This window comes from Thamnophis sirtalis, unplaced genomic scaffold (assembly GCF_051295495.1).
Source record: "Thamnophis sirtalis isolate CommonGarterSnake01/CBP01778 unplaced genomic scaffold, rThaSir2_p1.2 scaffold_4, whole genome shotgun sequence".
Lineage (NCBI taxonomy): Eukaryota > Metazoa > Chordata > Lepidosauria > Squamata > Natricidae > Thamnophis > Thamnophis sirtalis.
Window position 1 is genome coordinate 5,959,186 of NW_028261384.1, and position 22,267 is coordinate 5,981,452.

The 22,267-nt window shown below is 46.0% G+C and overlaps 1 protein-coding gene across 1 annotated transcript in view; it reads left to right on the plus strand.

Annotated features, from left to right (window-relative positions):
- Window positions 1-22,267, plus strand: part of NBEAL2 (neurobeachin like 2) — a gene marked incomplete in the record, with an annotated part of 184,090 nt that overhangs the window by 63,876 nt on the left and 97,947 nt on the right. Inside the window, 6 exon segments of the mRNA XM_087712408.1 lie at window positions 2,497-2,578; window positions 6,194-6,318; window positions 9,819-9,901; window positions 13,389-13,474; window positions 17,811-18,117; window positions 19,470-19,576. Coding sequence (XP_087568534.1) covers window positions 2,497-2,578; window positions 6,194-6,318; window positions 9,819-9,901; window positions 13,389-13,474; window positions 17,811-18,117; window positions 19,470-19,576 — 790 coding nt within the window.

The following is a 22,267-nucleotide window of genomic DNA, read 5'->3' on the forward strand; positions in this document are numbered from 1 at the left end:
AGACCTCCAAGGTCCCTTCCAACTCCATTATTCTACCCTACTAAAAAAAAAGGAATCTGGTTTGTTCTCCAGTCTACAAAATGTTGCACCTTAAAAACAGGAAGCTGGTTTGGGTTTCCACCTTAAAAGCTGCGCCTTAAAATAATATGAAGCTGGTTTGGTTTATTTTCTTAAAGTTGCAGCTTAGAAATAGGAAGCCGGTTAGTTTTTCCACTCTAAAAGTTGCAACTCGACAACGTGAAGCTGTTTCGTTTTCCTCTCTAAAATCTGCATCTTAAAAATAATACAAAAGCTGGCTTGTATTTGTCCTCTAAAAGTTGCAAATGAAAATGTTTAAAATCGGTTTGGTTTTTCTTTCCTAAAGGTGGCAGATTAAAAATACACAGCCTGGTTCGTTTTAGTTTTGAAAGCTGCACCATTTTATAAAAATAAAAAAAACAACTCTAAAGCAAAATACAGACCAGCAAAGCATCGCTTATCATTTCCAGTTTTCAAAGACGCAATTTCCTTGAAGCCTTGCTCTGTTTATATTATGAATTTAGCTAACAAATAGATTAAATATTACTTTGATTCCTGACAAGGTATTTTACTGCTAAAAGTTCTCCAATATATATAATAAGTTTTAGCAACAGAGAATAATCTCTCTCTCTCTCTCTCTCTCTCTCTCTCTCTCTCTCTCTCTCTCTCTCTCTCTCTCTCTCTCTCTCTCTCTCTCTCTCTCTCTCTCTCTCTATCTCTCTCTCTCTCTCTGTGTGTGTGTGTGTGTGTGTGTAGGTATGTATGCAAAAAGATATAAGGATATAATGTGTATGGAGAAGGAAGAAAATTAACCCAGGAGAATCTTTAGCCACAGGGTACAATCAGAAAAAAGTGCCAGATAATATCTGCCATAAATTTCTTTGATTTCAATCCCGGGGTTTAGGATCTATAAGTAGTCCTCGATTTATGACCACCATTAGATCCAAAAGACCCATCACCCATAAGTGAGGTAGTCATTAAGCGAGCCACCCTAAATTTACATCTTTTTTTCGCGGTGGTTGTGAAGGGAATCACCGTGGTTCAATAATTTACTTCAATTAAGTGAATTGCTACCCTCACCAGGCGACGATGAGTTCTAGTTCCCCCTTAGGCACAAAAGCTATGTAGATGACCTTGGGCCAATCACTAGATGACGGTGAGTTCTAGTCCCACCTTAGCTAGGAAAGCCAGCTGGGTGACTTTGGGCCAGTCCCCTCCCTCCCCTCTCCCTCTCCCTTCCTCCCTCCCACTCTCTCTCCCTCCCTCCCACTCTCTCCCTCTCTCTCCCTCCCACTCTCTCCCTCTCTCTCCCTCCCTCTCTCCCTCCCTTTCCTTCTCTCCCTCCCTCTCCCTCCCTCCCTCCCTCTCTTTCTCTCTCCCTCACTCCCCCTCTCCCTCCCCTCTCCCCCCTCCCTCTCTCCCTCCCTCTCCCTCCCTCTCTCCCTCCCTCTCCCTCTCTTCCTCCCTCTCTCCCTCCCTCTCCCTCCCTCTCCCTCTCCCTTCCTTCCTCCCTCCCACTCTCTCTCTCTCTCTCTCCCCTCTCCCTCCCTCCCACTCTCTCCCTCTCTCTCTCCCTCCCTCTCTCCCTCTCTCTCCCCCCCCTCTCTCAGCATGACCCACCTCACAGGGTTGTTTTTATTGGGAAAACAGAAGAATAAAGGCGGGGTAGAAATGTAAATAAAACCAGGAAATCAATTGAAATAAATTGCTCCTCCCTTCCCCCCCCCCCACTCTGGCACAAAGCAGAGCTGCACTGGCCCAGCTGTGCGGGGACTGCTGCTCCCATCGTCCCCAAACAGAGCTGCCGATGGGGATGGTGGTCCAGCTGATCTGAAGGCATGTGCCAAGCTCTCTCTTATTTTTAACCTCACAGGAAGAGGGGGCAGACGGCGCCTAGCGCTACCCTTCTTCCTGTGGGTGCTGCAGCTGTTTGGCAAGATGCAGATAAGCACCCGGAGGACTTCGGCACAAGCGACCAAGATTGGGGGATGAGGAGGGATCAGAAATGAAATGTGGGAAGTGGGGGGGGGGAGACCAGGGGTTCAGCCCCTTTAAAGCATGCAGGCTGGGGGGGTTCTGGGAGTGGAAGTCCACCCTTCTTAAAGCGGGGGTCCCCGACTTAAACAATTGCCTATCTTAGCAACAGAAATTTGGGTTCAATTGTGGTCATAAGTGGAGGACACCATATCCTACTTAGATTTATTGCAGTTTATTGCAGTCACGAACCAGCACATTATCTGGAACTCAATCGTGGTCATAAACTGAGGACTCCCGAAGGAGAAAACTGAACCTGAAGCAATGTGTAAAAAATGCAATTATTACTGTTTCTGTAATTACGGATTATTGTCAATTACCAGTATTAAAAAATATATTATGTTTCGTTGGCATAACGGCGCGAAGGTTTCGCATGAAAGTGCGTTCGACGCCAGATAATTTTTTTCCCCGTTTTCTCAAGGCCGCTTCTGGTTTTGTTTGCAGGAATCTCGAAAACGTCCAAGCTGACCGTCCACCCCTGTTTGTCCATGAGCTCATCGTCCTTCTGTCCACCTGTTCGAAAAAGGTAACCATGGGATGGACTTCTGAGCCTTCGAACCTGGGTTAGGAGAGGGAGGCTTCATTTGCGTGGGTGAAGACAAAGGTTTTGTTTTTATGGCCGGGATCTCAGTGGGAGAAAACCACACATCAAACTGAGACCATCTTGCAAGGAGAAAGCTAAGCAGCCAGGCAGAGGGGAGCGGGCTGGACTAGATGACCTACAAGGTCCCTTCCGACTCTGAAAAATCTGGAATCAGCAGCTACCGCCTCTGTTGGGCTTGACCACGCAATCAAAGCTTGTGGAACAAATGCGGGAGAGCTGAGTCTTTCACCCTTCCCAAACTGGGTAGGGGGCTTTATACAGGTAGTCCTCAACTTACAACACTTCATTTCGTGACCTTTTGGAGTTACAACGGCCCTGAAAAAAATGCGACTTAAGAGGTGTTTTTTTCACACTTACGACCTTTGCAGCATCCTCGTGGTCATACGATCAAAATTTGGACGCTTGGCAACTGACTCATATTTATGACGGTCGCAGTGTCCTGATCCCTTTTGCAGCCTTTCCGAAGAGCAAAGTCAATGGGGAAGCCAGATTCACTTAACGACTGGTGGACGGATTAAACAAACCTCAGGGATTCCCTTAAAAACTGGGGAGAAAGCGGTCGTAAAATGGGTTGTAAAAACTGTCTTGCTTAGCTGAAAGAAACTTTGGGCTCAATTGTGGCCGTAAGTCGAGGATTACCTGTGTGTTATTTAATGGGGTTTTTTTTAATTCAATTTATTATGGTCATAAGCCTGCAGATTGCTTACGAAATACTCCTAGATCAGGGGTGTCAAACTCGACCGCATTGAGGGCCGCATCGGGGTTGTGTGTGACCTCGGAGGGGGGGCGGAGGGGTGTGTGGCCATGGGGGCGTGGCCAGCTTGACGCCACTCGGGTCGGAGGTGTCGGTGGCAGCCCGAGTGCCGCCGGCGAAAATGGGCTCCTGAGCTCCGTTTCTGCTGGCAGACGCACCACATGCCGATCCTTCGCTGTTTCTAGGCGTGGCACGACAAAACCGCACTCGACTAAGCCGCGCCCGATTAAACCACGTCGCTGACGTCATCAACAGGGCGACAACAGCGAGCGCGGAGAAAGAAGGGCGCTTTAAATAGCGCTTTGAAAGCAAGCCGATTCAACTTAAGGTAAGGGTTAGGTTAAGGGTTAGGTTTAGGGTTAGGTTAAGGGTTAGGGTTAGGTTTAGGGTTAGGTTAAGGGTTAGGATTAGGTTTAGGGTTAATTTAAGGGTTAGGGTTAGGGTTAGGTTAAGGGTTAGGGTTAGGTTTAGGGTTAGGGTTAGGGTTAGGTTTAGGGTTAGGTTAAGGGTTAGGGTTAGGTTTAGGGTTAGGTTAAGGGTTAGGTTTAGGGTTAGGTTAAGGGTTAGGGTTAGGTTTAGGGTTAGGTTAAGGGTTAGGTTAGGTTTAGGGTTAGGTTAAGGGTTAGGTTTAGGGTTAGGTTAAGGATTAGGGTTAGGGTTAGGTTAAGGGTTAGGATTAGGTTTAGGGTTAGGTTAAGGGTTAGGTTTAGGGGGGTTAGGTTTAGGTTTAGGGGTTAATTTTAGGTTTAGCATTTACAGCGTGCTTCTGTCTCCGTGCTGTTGTCGCCCTGTTGATGATGTCAGCTACGCGGTTTCGGCGAGCGCGGTTTAGTCGAACGCAGTTTTGTGGTGGAACCGTTTCTATGGTGACCCTGCGGGCCACATCTAAGCGCCCGGCTGGCTGGATTTGAACCCCTGCCCCTGAGTTTGACACCCTTGGACCAGATCCGTGATGGCGAACCTGTGGCACGAGGTCATATCTGCCAGCACATGAGCCGTCAGCTGCAGCGCATATGCAAGTGCATATTCTTGGCCTTACGGAGGGCTGGAGGAGGCCGTTTTCGCCCTCCAGGAAAGCCTCTGGAGCCTGGGGAGGGAGAAAACGGCCTCCCCCGGCCCACCACAGGCCCTCCGGAAGCTGGAAATGGATCGTTTCTGAACTTCCGGTAGGCCCATTGGGCCCGTTTTGCGCCCTCCCCAGGTTGTGGGGGCTTTCCTGGAGCCTGGGGAGGGAGAAAACAGCCTCCCCCTGCCCCACGGAGGACATACCAAGGTCAGCTTGGAGGCGAGCAGTGCGGCGCATGTGGGAGGGATGTGCGCGCATGCATATGTGTGGGGTGTGTGTGTGTGCTTTGCGTTACGGGTGCTGGCACATGCATTTGCTATGGGGTGCGCGCTCGCATTGTTAGTCGTCACTAGACTAGATGGTTGTAGGTTTTCCTCTACAACCTATTAACTGTTTTCCAACCTGGGGAACCTAAAGGTGGGTGGGGGGTTCAACTTCCAGAATTCCCCACCTGGCATGATGCTCCCTAGGGAATTCTGGGAGCTGGAGTCCCCCCACCTTCCAATTTTCCAGATTGAGAGATCCTAGACTAGAGAGTAAAAACCTTAAAACTCCCACATATTCCCCCACGCCAGACCCCCTTCCTGCCTCCCTCCCTACCTCCCGTCCCTCTTTTTCCCTTCTTCTTCCCTCTTCCTCCCTCTCTCTCTCTGTCTCAGGCAGTTTTCCTCTGTTTCTTTCTTCTTTCCTTCCCTCCGTCTTTCCTTCCTCCCTTCCTCCTCCCTCCCCCTATTCTTCCTTTCCTCCCTGTTTCCTTTCCTTTCCCTTCTTTCCTTTCCTTTCCCCTTTTCCTGACACTCATTTCCTCTTTCCCCTTTTCTTCTCCTTCCTTCTTTCACTCCCTTTTTCCCCTCTCTCTCTTCCTGTCTCCCTTTCATTTCCTCCCTCTCTTTCCTTTCCTCCCTCGCTTTCCCCCTTCCTCATTTTCTTTTGCGCCTTGCTCTTTTCCTTCCTTTTCTACTGTCCCTCTTTCCTTCCCTCCTTCCTTCCTTCCTTCCTTCCTTCCTGCCTTCCTCCCTCCCCTATTCTTTCCTTTCCTTTTCCTTCTTTCCTTTCTTTTCTTTCCCCTTTTCCTGACACTCATTTCCTCTTTCCCCTTTTCTTCTCCTTCCTTCTTTACCTTCCTTAATTCCTCCCTTTCTCCCCCCTCTCTCTCTTCCTGTCTCCTGTTCATTTCCTCCCCCTCTTTTCCTTCCTCCCTCACTTTCCCCTTCCTCATTTTCTTTTGTGTCTCGCTCTTTTCCTTCCTTTTCTACTGTCCCTCTTTCCTTCCCTCCTTCCTTCCTTCCTTCCTCCCTCCCTCCCTCCCTCCATCCCTCCCCTCATCCCTCCCCTCCCCTTCTCTCTGAAACCTCCTTGTTATCCTTGTGGTCCATCCTGCCTTTTCAGCCCACCCACCCTGCTTAAAATAAGACTCTTTGGGGAACTTGGCAAAGACCAGAGAAAGGTGGTTAATTGGTGATTAAGAGCCAAGGTGGCGCAGTGGTTAGGGTGCAGTACTGCAGGCCGCTTCACCTGACTGTTATCTGCAGTTCAGCGGTTCTAATCTCACTGGCTCAAGGTTGACTCAGCCTTCCATCCTTCCAAGGTGGGTGAAATGAGGACCCGGATTGTTGGGGGCGCTATGCTCTGTAAACCGCTTAGGGAGGGCTGAAAGCCTTATGAAGCGGTATATAAGTCTAACTGCTATTGCTATTTGCTATAAACTCCACGACAGCTCAACAGCTTCCACACAGACGCCTGGCCCCACCACCGCCAGCTGGAGAGCGTCACCCTCTACGCCCTGCACCTTTGCGAGTGTCTCTTCGATCCCTACCAGACTTGGCGGAGGCAGCTGAGCGGGTGAGTGGGTCGTCCCCATCCTCACCCGTGGGAAAGTCGCATCTGGGGGGAAAGCCGCGGCTTTTAGGCTGGGGATGAGAGATGCTTGGCCACATCTGGCCAGAGGTGAACAACGATCCGGGCCATGTAGATTGTTTCCTGGCTGGCAGCGTGAAGGGAAGATATTGGCTATTTATTTATTATTACTATCTATTACTAAAATCCTGTTTGTAACCTTGAGTGGGGCAATACGGTGCCATGTAGGGCAACCGACCTCAAATTACAGAAGGCATCCAAGATCTGAGACCCCTTGATTTGTGTAGGGTTTTTTTTGTGTGTGTGTGTGTGTGTTTTAAATTTGGCAGTACCGCAGCCACTTCAACTTAACCAGCTGCAATAACTCGATCCTCATTTTAATAACGTCCACGATCATTTCAATGTTCGCGACCATCACGTCAATAATAAAAACGGGGTCTCTAGGATCCCAAAACATTGGGTACAACACAGCGACTTAACAATAACAACAACTAAATAAAAAAAATACAAAAAGTTTGTGGCTCTCTGCCACCTTCCTGTAAGGAGAGTCACTGGGGAAGCCTGCGGGCAATTCAAGGCTGTTCCTGTTCCATTCATATAAATCAGTGTTTCTCAACCATGGCAACTTGATTGATTGATTGATTGATTGATTTATTACATTTATATGCTGCCCTTTTCCTCGAAGGGGACTCAGGGCGGCTCACAATTCAATCAGGGAAGGGGGTACAGATGGGGATAAAAAAGACAAGACATAACAATACAAAATTTAAAAACACACAACAGCCATACCATTCGAGAAGTGGGGCAAAAACTCTTTAGCCCCAGGCCTGTCGGAACAGCCAGGTTTTAAGGGCTTTGCGGAAGGCCTGGAGGGTGGTGAGGATTCGAATCTCCACGGGGAGCTCGTTCCAGAGGGTCGGAGCAGCCACAGAGAAGGCTCTCCTCCGGGTAGTCGCCAGTCGACACTGGCCGGCGGATGGAATTCGGAGGAGGCCTAGTCTGTGGGATCTAATTGGTCTAGTGGAGGTAATTGGCAGCAGGCGGTCTCTCAAGTACCCAGGTCCAATACCATGAAGGGCTTTATAAGTGACTAGCGCCTTGAAGCGTATCTGAAGACCAATAGGCAGCCAGTGCAGCTCGCGGAGGATAGGTGTTACGTGGGTGAACCGAGGTGCACCCACGATCGCTCGCGCGGCTGCATTCTGGACAAGCTGAAGTCTCCGAATGCTCTTCAAGGGCTGCCCCATGTAGAGCACGTTGCGGTAGTCCAGTCTAGAGGTCACAAGGGTGCGAGTGACTGTTGTGAGGGCCTCCCGGTTCAGCGAATGCTGGCTGGGGAATTCTGGGAGTTGAAGTCCGGACATCTTCAAGTTGCCAAGGTTGAGAAACACTGATATAAATCCTTTAAATAAACCTATAAAAGAATTGGTGGTTCCCCCTTCCTGTTGAGGTTGGCTTCCTGGGATAAACACCAGCCAATAATTTGCATGGCGCGAATTATCTTTTGTGGGTTTCCGTGATATTCCGTGAAGAGGTTGACAACACAAGCAACTTCTGATATATGACCAAAATTGAATCTAAAATTTCCAATTGCTAGCACAACAGTTAATTTGACTTGGGCTCCATTTCACAACCTTCCTTGCCCCAGTTGTTAAGTGAATCACCGCAATTGTTAAATTACTAAATTAGCGATAAATTTTCTCTTAATTTGTTAAATTAGTTAACAGTTGTTAAAGGATTCTGTCTTCCCCATTGTCAGATGATGACAGAAGGGGATCACGTGACCCCCGGGACATTGCAACCGTCATAAATATGAGTCAGCTGCCAAGTGAAAGTGACCAAATTTTGGTCACGTGACCGGAGGGATGCTGCAAAGGTTATTTTTCAGTGATGGTCACTATATGAACTCTTATAAGTAGAGGATGACCTATATTTGATTTCTAATACCGCTCTCGGGGGAATTCTGGGAGTTGAAGTCCACCCACCTTCATGTGGCCACGGTTGACAGAAACGCCTCTTAACGTTCTGTATGGCTTGTCCTCGGTTTACGACTGCTCGTTGAACAGCCCTTCGAAATTACGACCTTCTTGAAAAAGAGTGAGACTTAAAATTCGGATCCGAAGTCCCAACCGTCGTATCGGGCTGACCCCCTTGTGGTCACCCTTTGCTTAATGACTAGAGGATTCATTTAACTACTGCAGCGATTCACTCAACCCTAGGAGCAGAAAAGGCCACTCACCTAACAGCCACCTCGCTTAGCGACCAACATTCCAATCCCTATGGCGGTCGCAAGTCGAGGACTGCCTGCATCGCTTTTGAAGCAGCTGGAATAGTCCGCCATTCCTCTTCCTTTGGTCCCCGCCCCACACGTTAGGCTTCGATTCCCTAGCTACTCCACAGCTGGGGATGATGGGATCTAAATCCAGCACATCTGGAAAGCACACTTTAAGGCAACAGTGGCATCGATGGGAAGGATTCTGTTCCTGCCCCAATTCGCTTGGGTTATTCCTTTTGCAACCTCTGTCCTTCCCCAGTTTCCCTCCCCTCCCTCTCCTCCCTTATTTCACCGTTATTTAATAGGCTTATTTCAATTTATTATGGTCAGGGACCTGCAGATTGCTTACCAGAAGATACTCCTAGGTAGTTGTAGGATTGCCTCTAAAATCAGATGTATGTTTTTCCACCTCTGGAACTTGAAGGTGGTGGGCTTCAAATCCCAGAATTCCCCACCCGGGACTCTCGCTAGGGAATTCTGGGAGCTGAAGTCCACACATCTTCAAATTGTCAAGAATAATGGATGCTGGAATAGAGAATAAACCCTTAAAACTCCACATATCCACCTTACAAGATTTCCTTCCCTCCCTTCCTCCCTCCCTCACTTCCTTCCTTCCTTTTTTCTCTTCTCCCCTTTGTCCCACTCTCGCACTCAGTTTTCCTTCCTTCCCTCTCCCTCCCGTCCTCTCCTTCCTTCCTTCCCTCCCTCACTTTTCATCCTTTCTTCCCTTCCTTCCTTTCATTTTTCTCTTCTCTCCTTCCTCCCTCTCTCCCCCTCTCGCACTGTCCTTTTCCTTCCTTACTTCCTTCCCCTCCTTCTCCTCCCTCCTTTCCTCTTCCCTTCCTCCCTCTCCTTCCATCCTCCCCCCTTTTCCTTCCTTTCCTCCCTCTTTCCTCCCTCACTTCCTTCCTTCCTTTTTTCTCTTCTCCCCTTTCTCCCACTCTTGCACTCAGTTTTCCTTCCCTCCCCCTCCTGTCCTCTCCTTCCTTCCTTCCCTCCCTCCCTCCCTTTTCATTCTTTCTTCCCTTCCTTCCTTTCATTTTTCTCTTCCTTCCTTCCTTTCTCTCTCCCCCTCTCGCACTGTCCTTTTCCTTCCTTACTTCCTTCCCCTCCCTCTCCTTCCTCCCTCCTTTCCTCCTCCCTCCCTTTTCCTTCCTTTCCTCCCTCCTTCCAACCGCTCTCACACCCTTTTGTGTTGTTCCCCTGCCAGGGAGATTGTGAGTGCGAAAGAGAAGAACAAATACAAGTTCGCACCAGCTGTGTTGCCTCCGGAGTTTGGTTCCTTTTTTGAAGGTACACTGAATTTCTCTCTCTCTCTCTCTCTTCCCCGCCCTGCACAAAAATCTCCTTTCCTCTCTTTTCCTTCTTTCTATTTTTAATTTCCTTTTCAATTAACCGCCGAAAGAAAAGCAAAACACACGAAACTCACAGTGATTGTCAAAGAGGAGAAGGGGAAAAAAAGGTAATATTCTCGTTGAAGTAGCCGATAAAGGATTGTTTCTTTGCTTCCTTTCAATTCCTTAAAAATCAATGGAACATTATTTGATTAAAATTAATGATTCATTAATCATGGGTTAATTGCTTTTTAATTAGTAGGAAAACATGAGCAAATGCAAAAGGAGCAGGGAAGGCATCCACTGTCAAAGAGAAGAAGAAAACAGAACTCATCTCCAAGGGGCTTTAATAAAAGAAAAAAATTTATAACTCTATTAGATTTATATGTAATATTTTCATTAGACAAGCATAGACAGTTTGTGTTCTGCTCCGGGCAATGAGGTTCTGCTTGGACAACTAGTTAACTCCACGTTTAGGAATCTCTTTCAGACCACATTTATTATCAGGCATCCTTAATAGCAAAACTTATAGTTCAGTGTTAAGATTCTTCTGACTTTCCATGATCTGTCCCATCACGTAGTGTAAAAAGATGATGATTTTATCCCCATGCTGAGCAGAGATGTAGAACGCTACTATTCTGGTTCACAAAGGCAATTAAACTGCCCAGCTATAAACTTTGCATGTGGGCAAAATGCCCTGGTGACCAATCATAGACAGAGATGTGATCACATGTCATGGAACTACATTTCCCATAAGGCATTCTCTGCCTGCATTTCCCATGAGGTAGTTTCTTAAAGGAGACAGTTCTTAATTCCTACACTAGCTATATACTGCTGGGGCAGCACAGTTACGAGCTGGCTTACGAGGCCAAAATTTCTGTTGTTAAGTGAGGCATTTGTGAAGTGAGTTTTGCCCCATTGTACAACCTTTCTTGCCACAGTTGTTAAGCGAAACGCCTGCAGTTCTTACGTCACATGATTGTTAAGTGAATTTGGATTCCCCCCCTTGACCGTCATAAATGTGGGTCAGTTGCCAAGCATCTGAATTTTGATCACATGATTCTGCAACAGTCATAAGTGTGAGAAAGGTGGTTTTTTTCCCCCCTCTCTTCCGTTGCTTTAAATTTATCCTCTTACATTTAAATTAATTTTAAATTAGATTTTTAAACTTAATTGAATTTAAATTAAGTATAAAATTTAATGTACAACTAGATTTTAAATTTATATCACAACTCAGGAAATCAGGACATGTTAACTGAAGTTATCTATGCAAGGAATCTTTCCAGACAACAGCACCTCTTCTCGCCTCATTAAAACACACACACACACACACACACACACACACCACACACATAAAGTCATAAACACAGAGATGCAGGGTGGAGTAGATTTCCCAAAACTATTGCCGTTTTAATATTAATTATCTGCCTGCCAAGGGATCCTGGGGACTTTTCTTAACTGAAAACCCCTTTAACAGATGAATTTTCACTGCATTTTATTTTCTTACTTTCGGTGACTTTACTTGCAAGTTGCCAATATTGTCATCATGTTTTCCTCTTAGCTTAGGATGAATTCCTTCAAACCAGCTTTCTTGGTTAATTGGTGTACATCGGCTGAAAACAGATATAGATAGATAGATAGATAGATAGATAGATAGATAGATAGATAGATAGATAGATAGATATAGATAGAGATGATAGATAGATAGATAGATAGATAGATATAGATAGATAGAGATGATAGATAGATAGATAGATAGATAGATAGATGATAGATAGATAGATAGATAGATATAGATAGAGATGATAGATAGATAGATAGATAGATAGATGATAGATAGATAGATAGATGATAGAGATGATAGAGATGATAGATAGATAGATAGATAGATAGATAGATAGATAGATAGATAGATAGATAGATAGATAGATAGATAGATAGATAGATAGATAGATAGATAAATGTTGTATTTGTGCTCATATATAAATAAAGGGAGACTAGTATAGATCTATTTCAAGCTATTTAGCTCTCATCAGCTAGCCATACCCTTACTGGGATTCGAACCTGGGCTGTATTACATATTAGGCAGATGTGTTAACCACTAAGCCACTACATACATACATACATACATACATACATACATACATACATACATACATACACACACACACACACACACACACACACACACACACACACACACACACACACACACACACAGAGGAAATCCTCAAGTTACAACCATCCATTTAGCAACCATTGGAAGTTACAACATGGGATGTGGTGGCTCAGTGGCTAAGATGCTGAGCGTGCTGATCAGAAAGGTCGGCAGTTCGGTGGTTCGAATCCCTAGTGCCGCGTAACGGAGTGAGCTCCCGTGACTTCTCCCAGCTTCTGTCAACCTAGCAGTTCGAAAGCACGTAAAAAATGCAAGTAGAAAAATAGGAACCACCTTTGGTGGGAAGGGAACAGCGTTCCGTGCGCCTTCGGCGATGAGTCATGCCAGCCACATGACCACGGAGACGTCTTCGGACAGTGCTGGCTCTTCAGCTTTGAAAGGGAGATGAGCAGCGCCCCCTAGAGTTGGGAACGACTAGCACAGATGTGCGAGGGGAAACTTTACTTTTAGAAGTTACGACACTGAAAAAGAGACTTATGGTCATTTTTCACACTTAACAACCCTTGCAGCATCCCCATGGCCATGTGATCAAAATTCAGAGGCTTGGCAACTGGCATGTACTTACGACTGTTGCAGAGTCCCAGGGTCCCGTGATCCCCTTTTGCGACCTTCTGACAAGCAAAGTCAACGGGGAAGCCGGATTCATTTAGCAACCACGCTGCTAATTTAATCGTTGCAGCGATTCACTTAACGACTGCAGCAAGAAAGGCCGTAAAATGGGGCAAAACTCACTTAGCAACCGTCTCGCCTTGCAACAGAAATGTTGGGCTCGATCGTGGTCATAAACCAAGGGCTACCCGCATTAGGGAATTTTAAGATTTTTTTCCCCCCCCTTATGGTCACTGACCAGAATTGTAAGCAAAAACAAATTTAAAATAAAAAATAAAGTGTAGCTAGTCCTCAACTTATGGCCATTGTGGTGCCTGCTGATTATGGACGTAGGTCAGGGTGATCATAAATGCGCTGTTTCTGAACCTTGGCAACTTTAAGATGTGTGGACTTCAATTCCCAGAATTCCCTATTCAGTCATCCCTTCATCCCTCTTAAAGCATCCTGGCTGGGGGATTCTGGGAGTTGTAGTCTTCCCCCTCTTAAAGCATGCTGGCTGGGGGATTCTGGGAATTGAAGTCCACTCCTGTTAAAAATAGCCAACATTGAGAAGCACTGGATTTCACTTGAGTCATTTAGTCAAGGCGGCTGGAGGTGGATGTTTAATTATTTAATTGATTTATTTATTTTGATTTCTCCCCCCCCCCCACCTCGCTAGAATGCTTCGAAACAGACCGAGAGCTGCCAGAATGTCTTCAGTTGCGGCTAATCCACCTTTTGGGGGCCATTCTCTCTGGATCCAAGGTAGGTTTTTGAATTTCTGCATTTAAAAGCCTCCAGGAAGAGGATCACAAAATTCTTGGGTTAGAAGGAACTCTAGAGGTCATTTAGTCCACCCCCCCTGTTCGGTGCCGGGTCCCAAAGCCAAGTCATTGGCCGAAACTGGATTTATTTAATGACCGCACCATTCCCTTAACAAACTGTTGTGGTTACCTTAAACACTTTGCCAAAAAAAAAAGTCGCAAACTCGGATGGGACTCCCTTAACAACCTGTCTTGCTTAGCAATGGAAAATCTGTTTCCCATTGTAGTCGTAAGTCAAGGATTACCTATGAGGAGCAGGACAGTGCAGAGGTCTAGCTACAGATGGATCTGCTTTAGCTCTTAAGAGATGGGGATGGAGGGATGGAACACCAAGACCATCACCAAAAATCCTTTGGCCCATGTTCCACTGCCTGCATGGAGTATATACCTCAGCTCTATGGAGAGTTGATGCAAAAATTATTATTTTTTACTTAGCTTTCCCACTTTTCTCTGCTGTTGATGATCAATCAGCTTTCCATAACTCTTTGCATACAAGAGACACCAAGTCCCATGGTTCTCGGCTGGGAAGCCAACCACTGTGCTGTTCGTGAATCCAGAGGGTTCATTGGTGAGAGGAGGCCCATCCTTGAGGTTCAAGTAGTCCTCCGCTTAGGAGCACAATTGAGCCCCAAATTTCCCTTGCTACATGGGTTTTGTCCCATTTTACAACCTTTTCGGTTGTTAAGCGAATTGCTGCAGGTGTTGAAGGAATCGTGTGGTCGTTAAATGAATCTGGCTCCCCCATTGACTTTGTGTCAGGGTTTCAAATAGCATCCAAAAGTAAATCAGAGTCCGAGGCGAAGTATTGCTCAAAGTTGCAATTTATTAAGAGAGCCACGTTGGCACATCTGGGAAAACCCGAATCTGAAAACTTCCCGGTTTCCCCCCACCCAGTTGAAAGTTCACGATCTTGCCCCCACACCCACAAGCCCATCCCACGGTCCAATCTCCCACTGCCACATTGGCAGCTTCCACCCATCCAGTTCCAGTCAGGTACAGAGGTGCAGAGACAAAGGATGACCTTGGCTTTCTAGAAAGAATGTTGTTATGGCTACATAGCATTTAACTCCTTACGATCCCAAACTCCCATTTTCCCACAATAGAAAGATGCATAGTAGAAGAATAGAAAGTGTGGCAGGCCTGACACTTTGCTTGTCAAAAGATGGCTAAGTAAATCACTGCAGTCGTTAAATGAATCAGGCAGTCATTAAGCGAACCCAGCCCCCCCCCCCCCAATTGATTCTGCTTGGTCGCAAATGGCAATCACGAACTGGAACTGTCAGTTTGCCAAGACCTCCTAATTTTAAATCACGTGGCCTGCAAAGTTCATAAGTGTGAAACAACAGTCTCTTTTCAGTGCCGTTGTAACTTTGAACAGTAATGGTCGTAAGTCGAGGACTACATGTAGCAAGCCACCAATGCCTCCTAGCCAGGTTCTTTTTCTGGAAGTAGGCCTTCTGCTTTGCTCGAAGCCAAACAATAGCAATAGCGCTTAGACTTATATACCGCTTTGTCCGGTCCTGTGATTCTAATGAATATGCAGAGACACAGGCTTGGCTTTCTGCCACGGCTAATTACAGAGATACAATCATCCCTTGGCTAGGAGCCTAGAACGCTATCGTCAAGAAACCAAGGTTAGACTTACGGAATGCTTTCTCAACGGCTAGTAAAATGGACTGCTACAACCCAGATGGCTCAAAAGAACAGACACGACTAGAATACACAGATAAGATTTTCTCAACTACTAATTTGAACAGTTGTTTCCTGCAAATGTCCCCTCCCAACACCTCGCCTATAATCTCTCTTGGGAGGGGCCAATCAACAACAAGCTGGGCTTAATCATCTTCTGTGAGTCTGCCTACGGAGCCCTTCTCAATCTAGCATCAGGGACAGACTGCCTTTGATCCTCCCCACTGCTCCATGCCGCAGGCGCCTCCTGGTGGCCAACCAGCCTCTCTGGTCCCTGCTCTGAGTCTGAACCCTGCCCAGGGTCCTCCACGTCATCCAGGGCAGACTCATAGGGTTCCTCGCTATCCGCGTCCATCAGCAGATCAACCGGATCCTGCTGGGCCACAACACCGCTTCATAGTGCTTCTACAGCCCTCTCTAAGCGGTTCACAGAGTCAGCCTCTTTGCCCCAACAATCTGGGTCCTCATTTTACCCACCTCGGAAGGATGGGAGGCTGAGTCAAGCTTCAGTCTGGTGAGACTCGAACTGTTGGCAGTCGGCAGAAGTAGCCTGCAATACTGCATTCTAACCACTGTACACCATGAAAGGGAGGGAGGGAGGAAGGAAGGAAGGGAGGGCAATAGCACTTAGACTTATATAGCACTTCACAGTGCTCTTCGTCCCCCTCTAAGCAGTTTACAGAGTCAGCCTCTTGCCCCCCCCCCAACAATCTGTGTCCCCATTTTAGCCACCATGGAAGGATGGAAGGCTGAGTCAACCTTTGAGCCTGGTGAGATTCGAACTGCCAAATTGAAGGCAGCCAGCAGTCAGCAGAAATAGCCTGCAGTACCGCACTCTAACCACTGCACCACCACAGCTAGATAGATGATAGATGATACATAGATAGAGAGACAGACAGATGGAAATAGATGCATAAAGATTGACAAATAGGATGGATGGATGGATGGATGGATGGATGGATGGATGGATGGATGGATGGATGGATGGATGGATAGATAGATAGATAGATAGATAGATAGATAGATAGATAGATAGATAGATAGATAGATAGATAGATAGATGATAGATACAGAAGGATGATAGGTAGGTAGGTAGGTAGGTAGGTAGGTAGGTAGGTAGGTAGGTAGGTAGGTAGGTAGGTAGGTGGATGAAGTGGATAGATAGATAGATAGATAGATGATAGATAGATAGATAGATAGATAGATAGATAGATAGATAGATAGATAGATAGATAGAAGATAGATAGATAGATAGATAGATAGATAGATAGATAAATAGATAGATAGATAGATAGATAGATAGATAGATAGATAGATGATAGAACGAATAGGGAGAGAGAATCGATAGGTAGGTAGAGAGAGAATACAGACATGGATGGATGGATGGATGGATGGATGGATAGATAGATAGATAGATAGATAGATAGATAGATAGATAGATAGATAGATAGATAGATAGATGATAGATAGATAGATAGAATAGAGAGAGAGAGAATAGAGATAGGTAGGTAGAGAGAGAATATAGACATAGATAGATAGATAAATAGATAGATAGATAGATAGATAGATAGATAGATAGATAGATAGATAGATATAGATAGATAGATAGATAGATAGATAGATAGACATAGATAGATAGATAGATAGATAGATAGATAGATAGATAGATAGATAGATGATAGATAGATAGATAGATAGATAGATAGATAGATAGATAGATGATAGAACGAATAGGGAGAGAGAATCGATAGGTAGGTAGAGAGAGAATACAGACATGGATGGATGGATGGATGGATGGATGGATGGATGGATGGATGGATGGATGGATAGATAGATAGATAGATAGAGAGAGAGAGAGATAGATAGATAGATAGATAGATAGATAGATAGATAGATAGATAGAATAGAGAGAGAGAGAATAGAGATAGGTAGGTAGAGAGAGAATATAGACATAGATAGATGATAGATAGATAGATAGATAGATAGATAGATAGATAGATAGATAGATAGACATAGATAGATAGATAGATAGATAGATAGATAGATAGATAGATAGATAGAACAAATAGGGAGAGAGAATCGATAGGTAGGTAGAGAGAGAATACAGACATGGATGGATGGATGGATGGATGGATGGATGGATGGATGGATGGATGGATAGATAGATAGATAGATAGATAGATGATAGATAGAATAGAGAGAGAGAGAATAGAGATAGGTACGTAGAGAGAGAATATAGACATAGATGATAGATAGATAGATAGATAGATAGATAGATAGATAGATAGATAGATAGATAGATAGATAGATAGATAAGAGAAGTAGATAGATGGATAGCAATAGCACTTAGACATGTACCCCTTCATAGTGCTTTACAGCCCTCTCTAAGCAGTTTAAAGAGCGTATGACCCCCAAAATCCTCATTTTAGCCCCCTTGGAAGGACAGAAGGCTGAGTCAACCTGGAGCCTGGAGAGATTCGATGTGCCAAATTGAAGCAGCCGGCAGGCAGCAGAAGTAGCCTGCAGTACCTCATTCTAACCATTGCGCCACCGCGGCTCATAACTGATTTCCTTCTCCTCCTTCGTAGCAAAACGCCCTCCAGATGATCTCCCCGTCGTCGGTCGAGGTCCTCATGCTGGTCCTCAGGAGGTGGTGCCTCCCGGCCAGCGGGCCCACCAAGGACCCCCAGTTGCTGCAGTTGACCCTCAAGAGCGTGGTGTCCATGGTGCACGTCCTCCACGCCAGCAGCCCCAGCCAGCGGGCCGTAGAGATACGAGCCATCTTGGACAGCTTCTTCAAAGTCCTAAATGCCGACCAACCGTTTGCCTCGTTGGAAGGGTCACCTGGCCCTCACTGGGAGGAGAAGCTGATCGCACTGCGGGTGAACATGCTGGGTAAGGGGGGGGGGAGAGGCCGCGGGTCTCCTTGGCTGGAAGAGAAGGGTCTCTACTTGGCCTACGAGACCACCAGCCAAGGTGTTACGAACCGAGATGGTCCGTGGGGTTGGAAAAGAAGGTTTGTATGACTGAACCATTGAGTCCTTAGTGCTCTCTGAGCTGGGTGGTTTTCTTGCAGATGTTTCATGACCCAACTAAGGAACATCCTCAAGAAATGAAGGAAGGAAGGAAGGAAGGGAGGGAGGGAGGGAGGGAGGGAGGGAGGGAGGGAGGGAGGGGAGAGGAGGAGGAGGAGGAGGAGGAAAGAAGAAAGGGAGAAGGAGGAGTGTTGGATCCTGTGTATCTGAGCTTGATGATTTTCTTGCAGACGTTTCATGACCCAAGTGGGGGACATCATCAGGGCTAGATGGGAGTGAGGTGTGTGTGGAGAGGAGGAGAACAACTGGGGGGTCCTTGGTGTTCACTGAGCTTGGTGGTTTCCTTGCAGACGTTTCATGACCCAACTAGGGAACATCATCAGTGTAGAATGAACGGTATAGAAACAGACAGCAAACCCTACTCCCTTCCAGCACTGATGATGTTCCCTAGTTGGGTGACGAAACGTCTGCAAGAAAATCACCAAGCTCAGAGAGCACCAAGGACCCTGCACAGTTTATTTCTTTTATTTATTTATTAGAAGCCAATTTGTGGCTGAAACTGTGAAAATCCGTAGCTGAGACAGTTGTCTCGGTTACGAATTTTCACAGTTTCAGTCACAAATTGACTTCCAATAAATAAATAATTTGATTTTGATTTGATTTTATTATATTTATATGCTGCCCTTTTCCCCCGAAGGGGACTCAGGGCGGCTCACAATCCAACAAATTTATAAGTTAGGCGCTAATCGAGGCAGCTTTCAAGCGAGGGTTGCCCCTTATTGTGACCTTTCTTGCCACAGTTGTTAAGTGAATCTCTGCAGTGGTTAAGTGAGTCCCATGCTTGTTAAGGGAACCTGGTTTCCCCAATTGACTTTGCTTGTCAGAAGGTCTCAAAGGAGCATCATGTGAGCTTCCCCCCTGGGACGCTGCATCCGTCATAAATGTGAGTCAGTTCCCAAATTGTGATCAGGTGACCATGGGGTGTGTGTGTGCAAAGGTCGTATGTATGAAAAACGGCCATTAATCGTGGTTTTTTTCCAGTGCTGCTGTAACTTTAAACCGTCGCTAAATGCATGGTGGTAAGTCAAGTAGCTTTTGAGGAGCCCGTTGTAGCTTCAAACAGTGCCCAAAGCCACCGGTCGTAAGTCGAGGACTCACCCTGTGCGATGTTGTTGTTGTTGTCTGGATGCGATCTGTCTTTTCTCTCTTCAGATGCCATTCCAGAAATGTTGGATTCCGACGATCGTCCAGTCTTACAAGCCACTTTCCTGAGTAACAATTGCTTCGAGCACATCATACGGTTGATCCAGAACAGCAAGGTAAGAAAATAAAATAATAATCCACGTTTTTCCAACCGACATTGGTGGGTTTCCTTAAATTTTGGAATATGTGTGTGTGTGTGTGTGTGTGTGTGTGTGTGTATATATATACACACATACATACATACATACACACACACACACACACACACACACACACACACACACATATACATACATACATATATATATATAAATTTTATTCTGTTAGGGGGAAATAAATATACAGATGAATAATTCCTACAAAGGGGGAATCTCGTGGCCCAATTTGAACTCCTGTTTTTCTACAGGTAGCCCTCGACTTACGACCACAATAAGGGTGGTGGTTGTTAAGTGAGCCTTGCCGCGTTTTACGGCCTTTCTTGTCCGTTAGCGGTTAAGCGAATCACTGAGTTTGTTCCGTTAGTAACACCGTTGTTAAGTGAATCTGGCTTCCTCGTTGAGTTTCCTTGTCAGAAGGTCGCAAACGGGGACACTGCAACCGTCATAAGTATGAACCAGTTGCTAAGCACCTGGATTTTGATCCCGTGATTACGGGAATGTTGCAAAGTGCGAAAAAACAGTCCCGAATCCCTTTTTTTCAGTGTTGTTGTAACTTTGAATGGTCACTAAATGGACGGTCGTAAGCCGAGGACTATCTGTGCATCCTCGGAGGATGTGCCCTTAATTCCTTCCTGCCTCTAAACCAGGGTGTGTATACAGTGCGGGTCAAAAAAGTCAAAATGGTAGCTCCAATAACCAGAGGATTATGCATAGAACCGGAAAATGCTCGGTTTTTGCCTGTCGTTTTAAGTTATTTTTTTTGAACATTTCCTACAAACATTCCTGCTCTACTGAACCCTTTATTTTAAAAATACCCTGTTCCCCCCCAAAAAAATAAGACCTCCCCAGATAATAAGGCCCAATCAGGCTTTTTTGAGCACATGCGCTAAAATAAGCCCTCCCCGAAAATACAGCCACACAGTAGCGGCCACGAAGTGACCACACTCGCCGTCTCCTGTACCTCAAAAATAATAAGACCTCCCCCCAAAATAAGGCCAAGCACTTAATTCAGGGGTCAAAAGAAAATAAGACCCTGCCTTATTTTCGGGGAAACACGTTAGATAGCTCTGAGCAATGTGGAGGGAGGGTAAAATAAACAATAATTACCAATTAATGAATTATTTTTATTGATAACAATCAACAGCTAATTAATAACTAATAACTATTTAATAATACTATTATTAAAGCTAGACTGTTGAAGCCCGATAAGCTCTCGAGTCAGAGAAGGATTGTTAAAAGCCAAGGAAGGTTTCAAGAACTTTCTCGAGGCGCAAACCATGATCGTACATTGGTCAGGGTTAGCGTTAGGGTTAAAACTTGGCGGGGGGGGGTTTGCAAAAGAACATTAGATCCTTGCCAGGAGCAGGACAACATCCCCTTTGGGGGGTCATTAAGCAAATCTATTTTCCCCCCACTGGATGGTTTTTCGGGTGCAGGAAACGAGGTTTGATGGCTAACTTTTTAAACGGAAAAGAGATGGCTGTGAATTTTGCGTCCCAGATGGGACTCCGTTCCCTTCCAAACTTATCTGGACAGCTCGTAAAAACAAACCCTGATTTCTCTCTCTTCGAGATGGCTCTGGTCTGTGTCTCTCTCTCTCTCTCTCCGGGGCTATTATTAAACTCGGCTTTTTTAAACAAACAAGGATCTCTTCTTCCATCCCCTCTCACCTTCTACTCTGCTGGTTTTTCCATTTTAACATTGTTTGTGCACGCCCGTCCGTCGCCTTACCCGGAAACTCAAACTCATTAAGACTTCTGGTGGCTACAACACAACTCCCAAATTTTCCACCAGATCCACAATTCGGCAATCACAACCATTATTTTTTTTTTTTACGGGTGAGGGGGACAATGGGGTGGGAACTAAGGTTTGGGATGGGTTCGGAGGTCAGAAATTGGGAGTTTTGGAATCTGGTTTGTTCAGAGGTGCTGGGGAACCCCATTAATCGTGGGATTTTCCCTTAGTCCTCAGTTCACAACCACAGCCGGGAGCGGGATTTCCATTGCTAAGCAAGGTGGTTCTTAACCGAGTCAGTCTAACCGCTGTTAAGCGAATCACGTGGTCATTAAGTGAAACCAGCTTTTACGGTGGACTTTGCTTGTCAGAAGCCGAATCGGGAAGGTCACAAATTTCGATCCTGTGATCCTGCAAGAGGCTGAAAAGGTCATAAGTGTGAGGACCAGTTATAACCCTCTCTTTTCAGAACTACAGAGGTTCACTAACTGGATGGTTGTAAGTTGAGGACAACTTATAGATTTAGGGCAGGGCCCTGGGCAGTCAGCTGGGTGCTTAGATCTGGCCCTTGGGGCCACACTGGAAACAGCGAAGGACCCTTCCCCAGGGGCCTCTGCCAGCAAAATGGAGCTGGGGGGGGGAGGGCTGCGCGGGGGGGGGCTTTCCCGAGCTCCGTTTTCACGGGCAGAAGGTTGCAGGCGCCATTGCAGCAGAAAACGGATTTTGGGAGTCCATTTTGCTAGCAACCCACCAGAGAGGCCCTCAACACGAATGACTCTGAGCTGGCCACACACACACCCGGGCCCCTGTTCAAACGCAACCCTGATGTGGCCCTCCATGAAATTGGGTTTGACACCCCTGGATTAGGAGGTCTTTTCCTTCCTTCCTTCCTTCCTTCCTTCCTTCCTTCCTTCC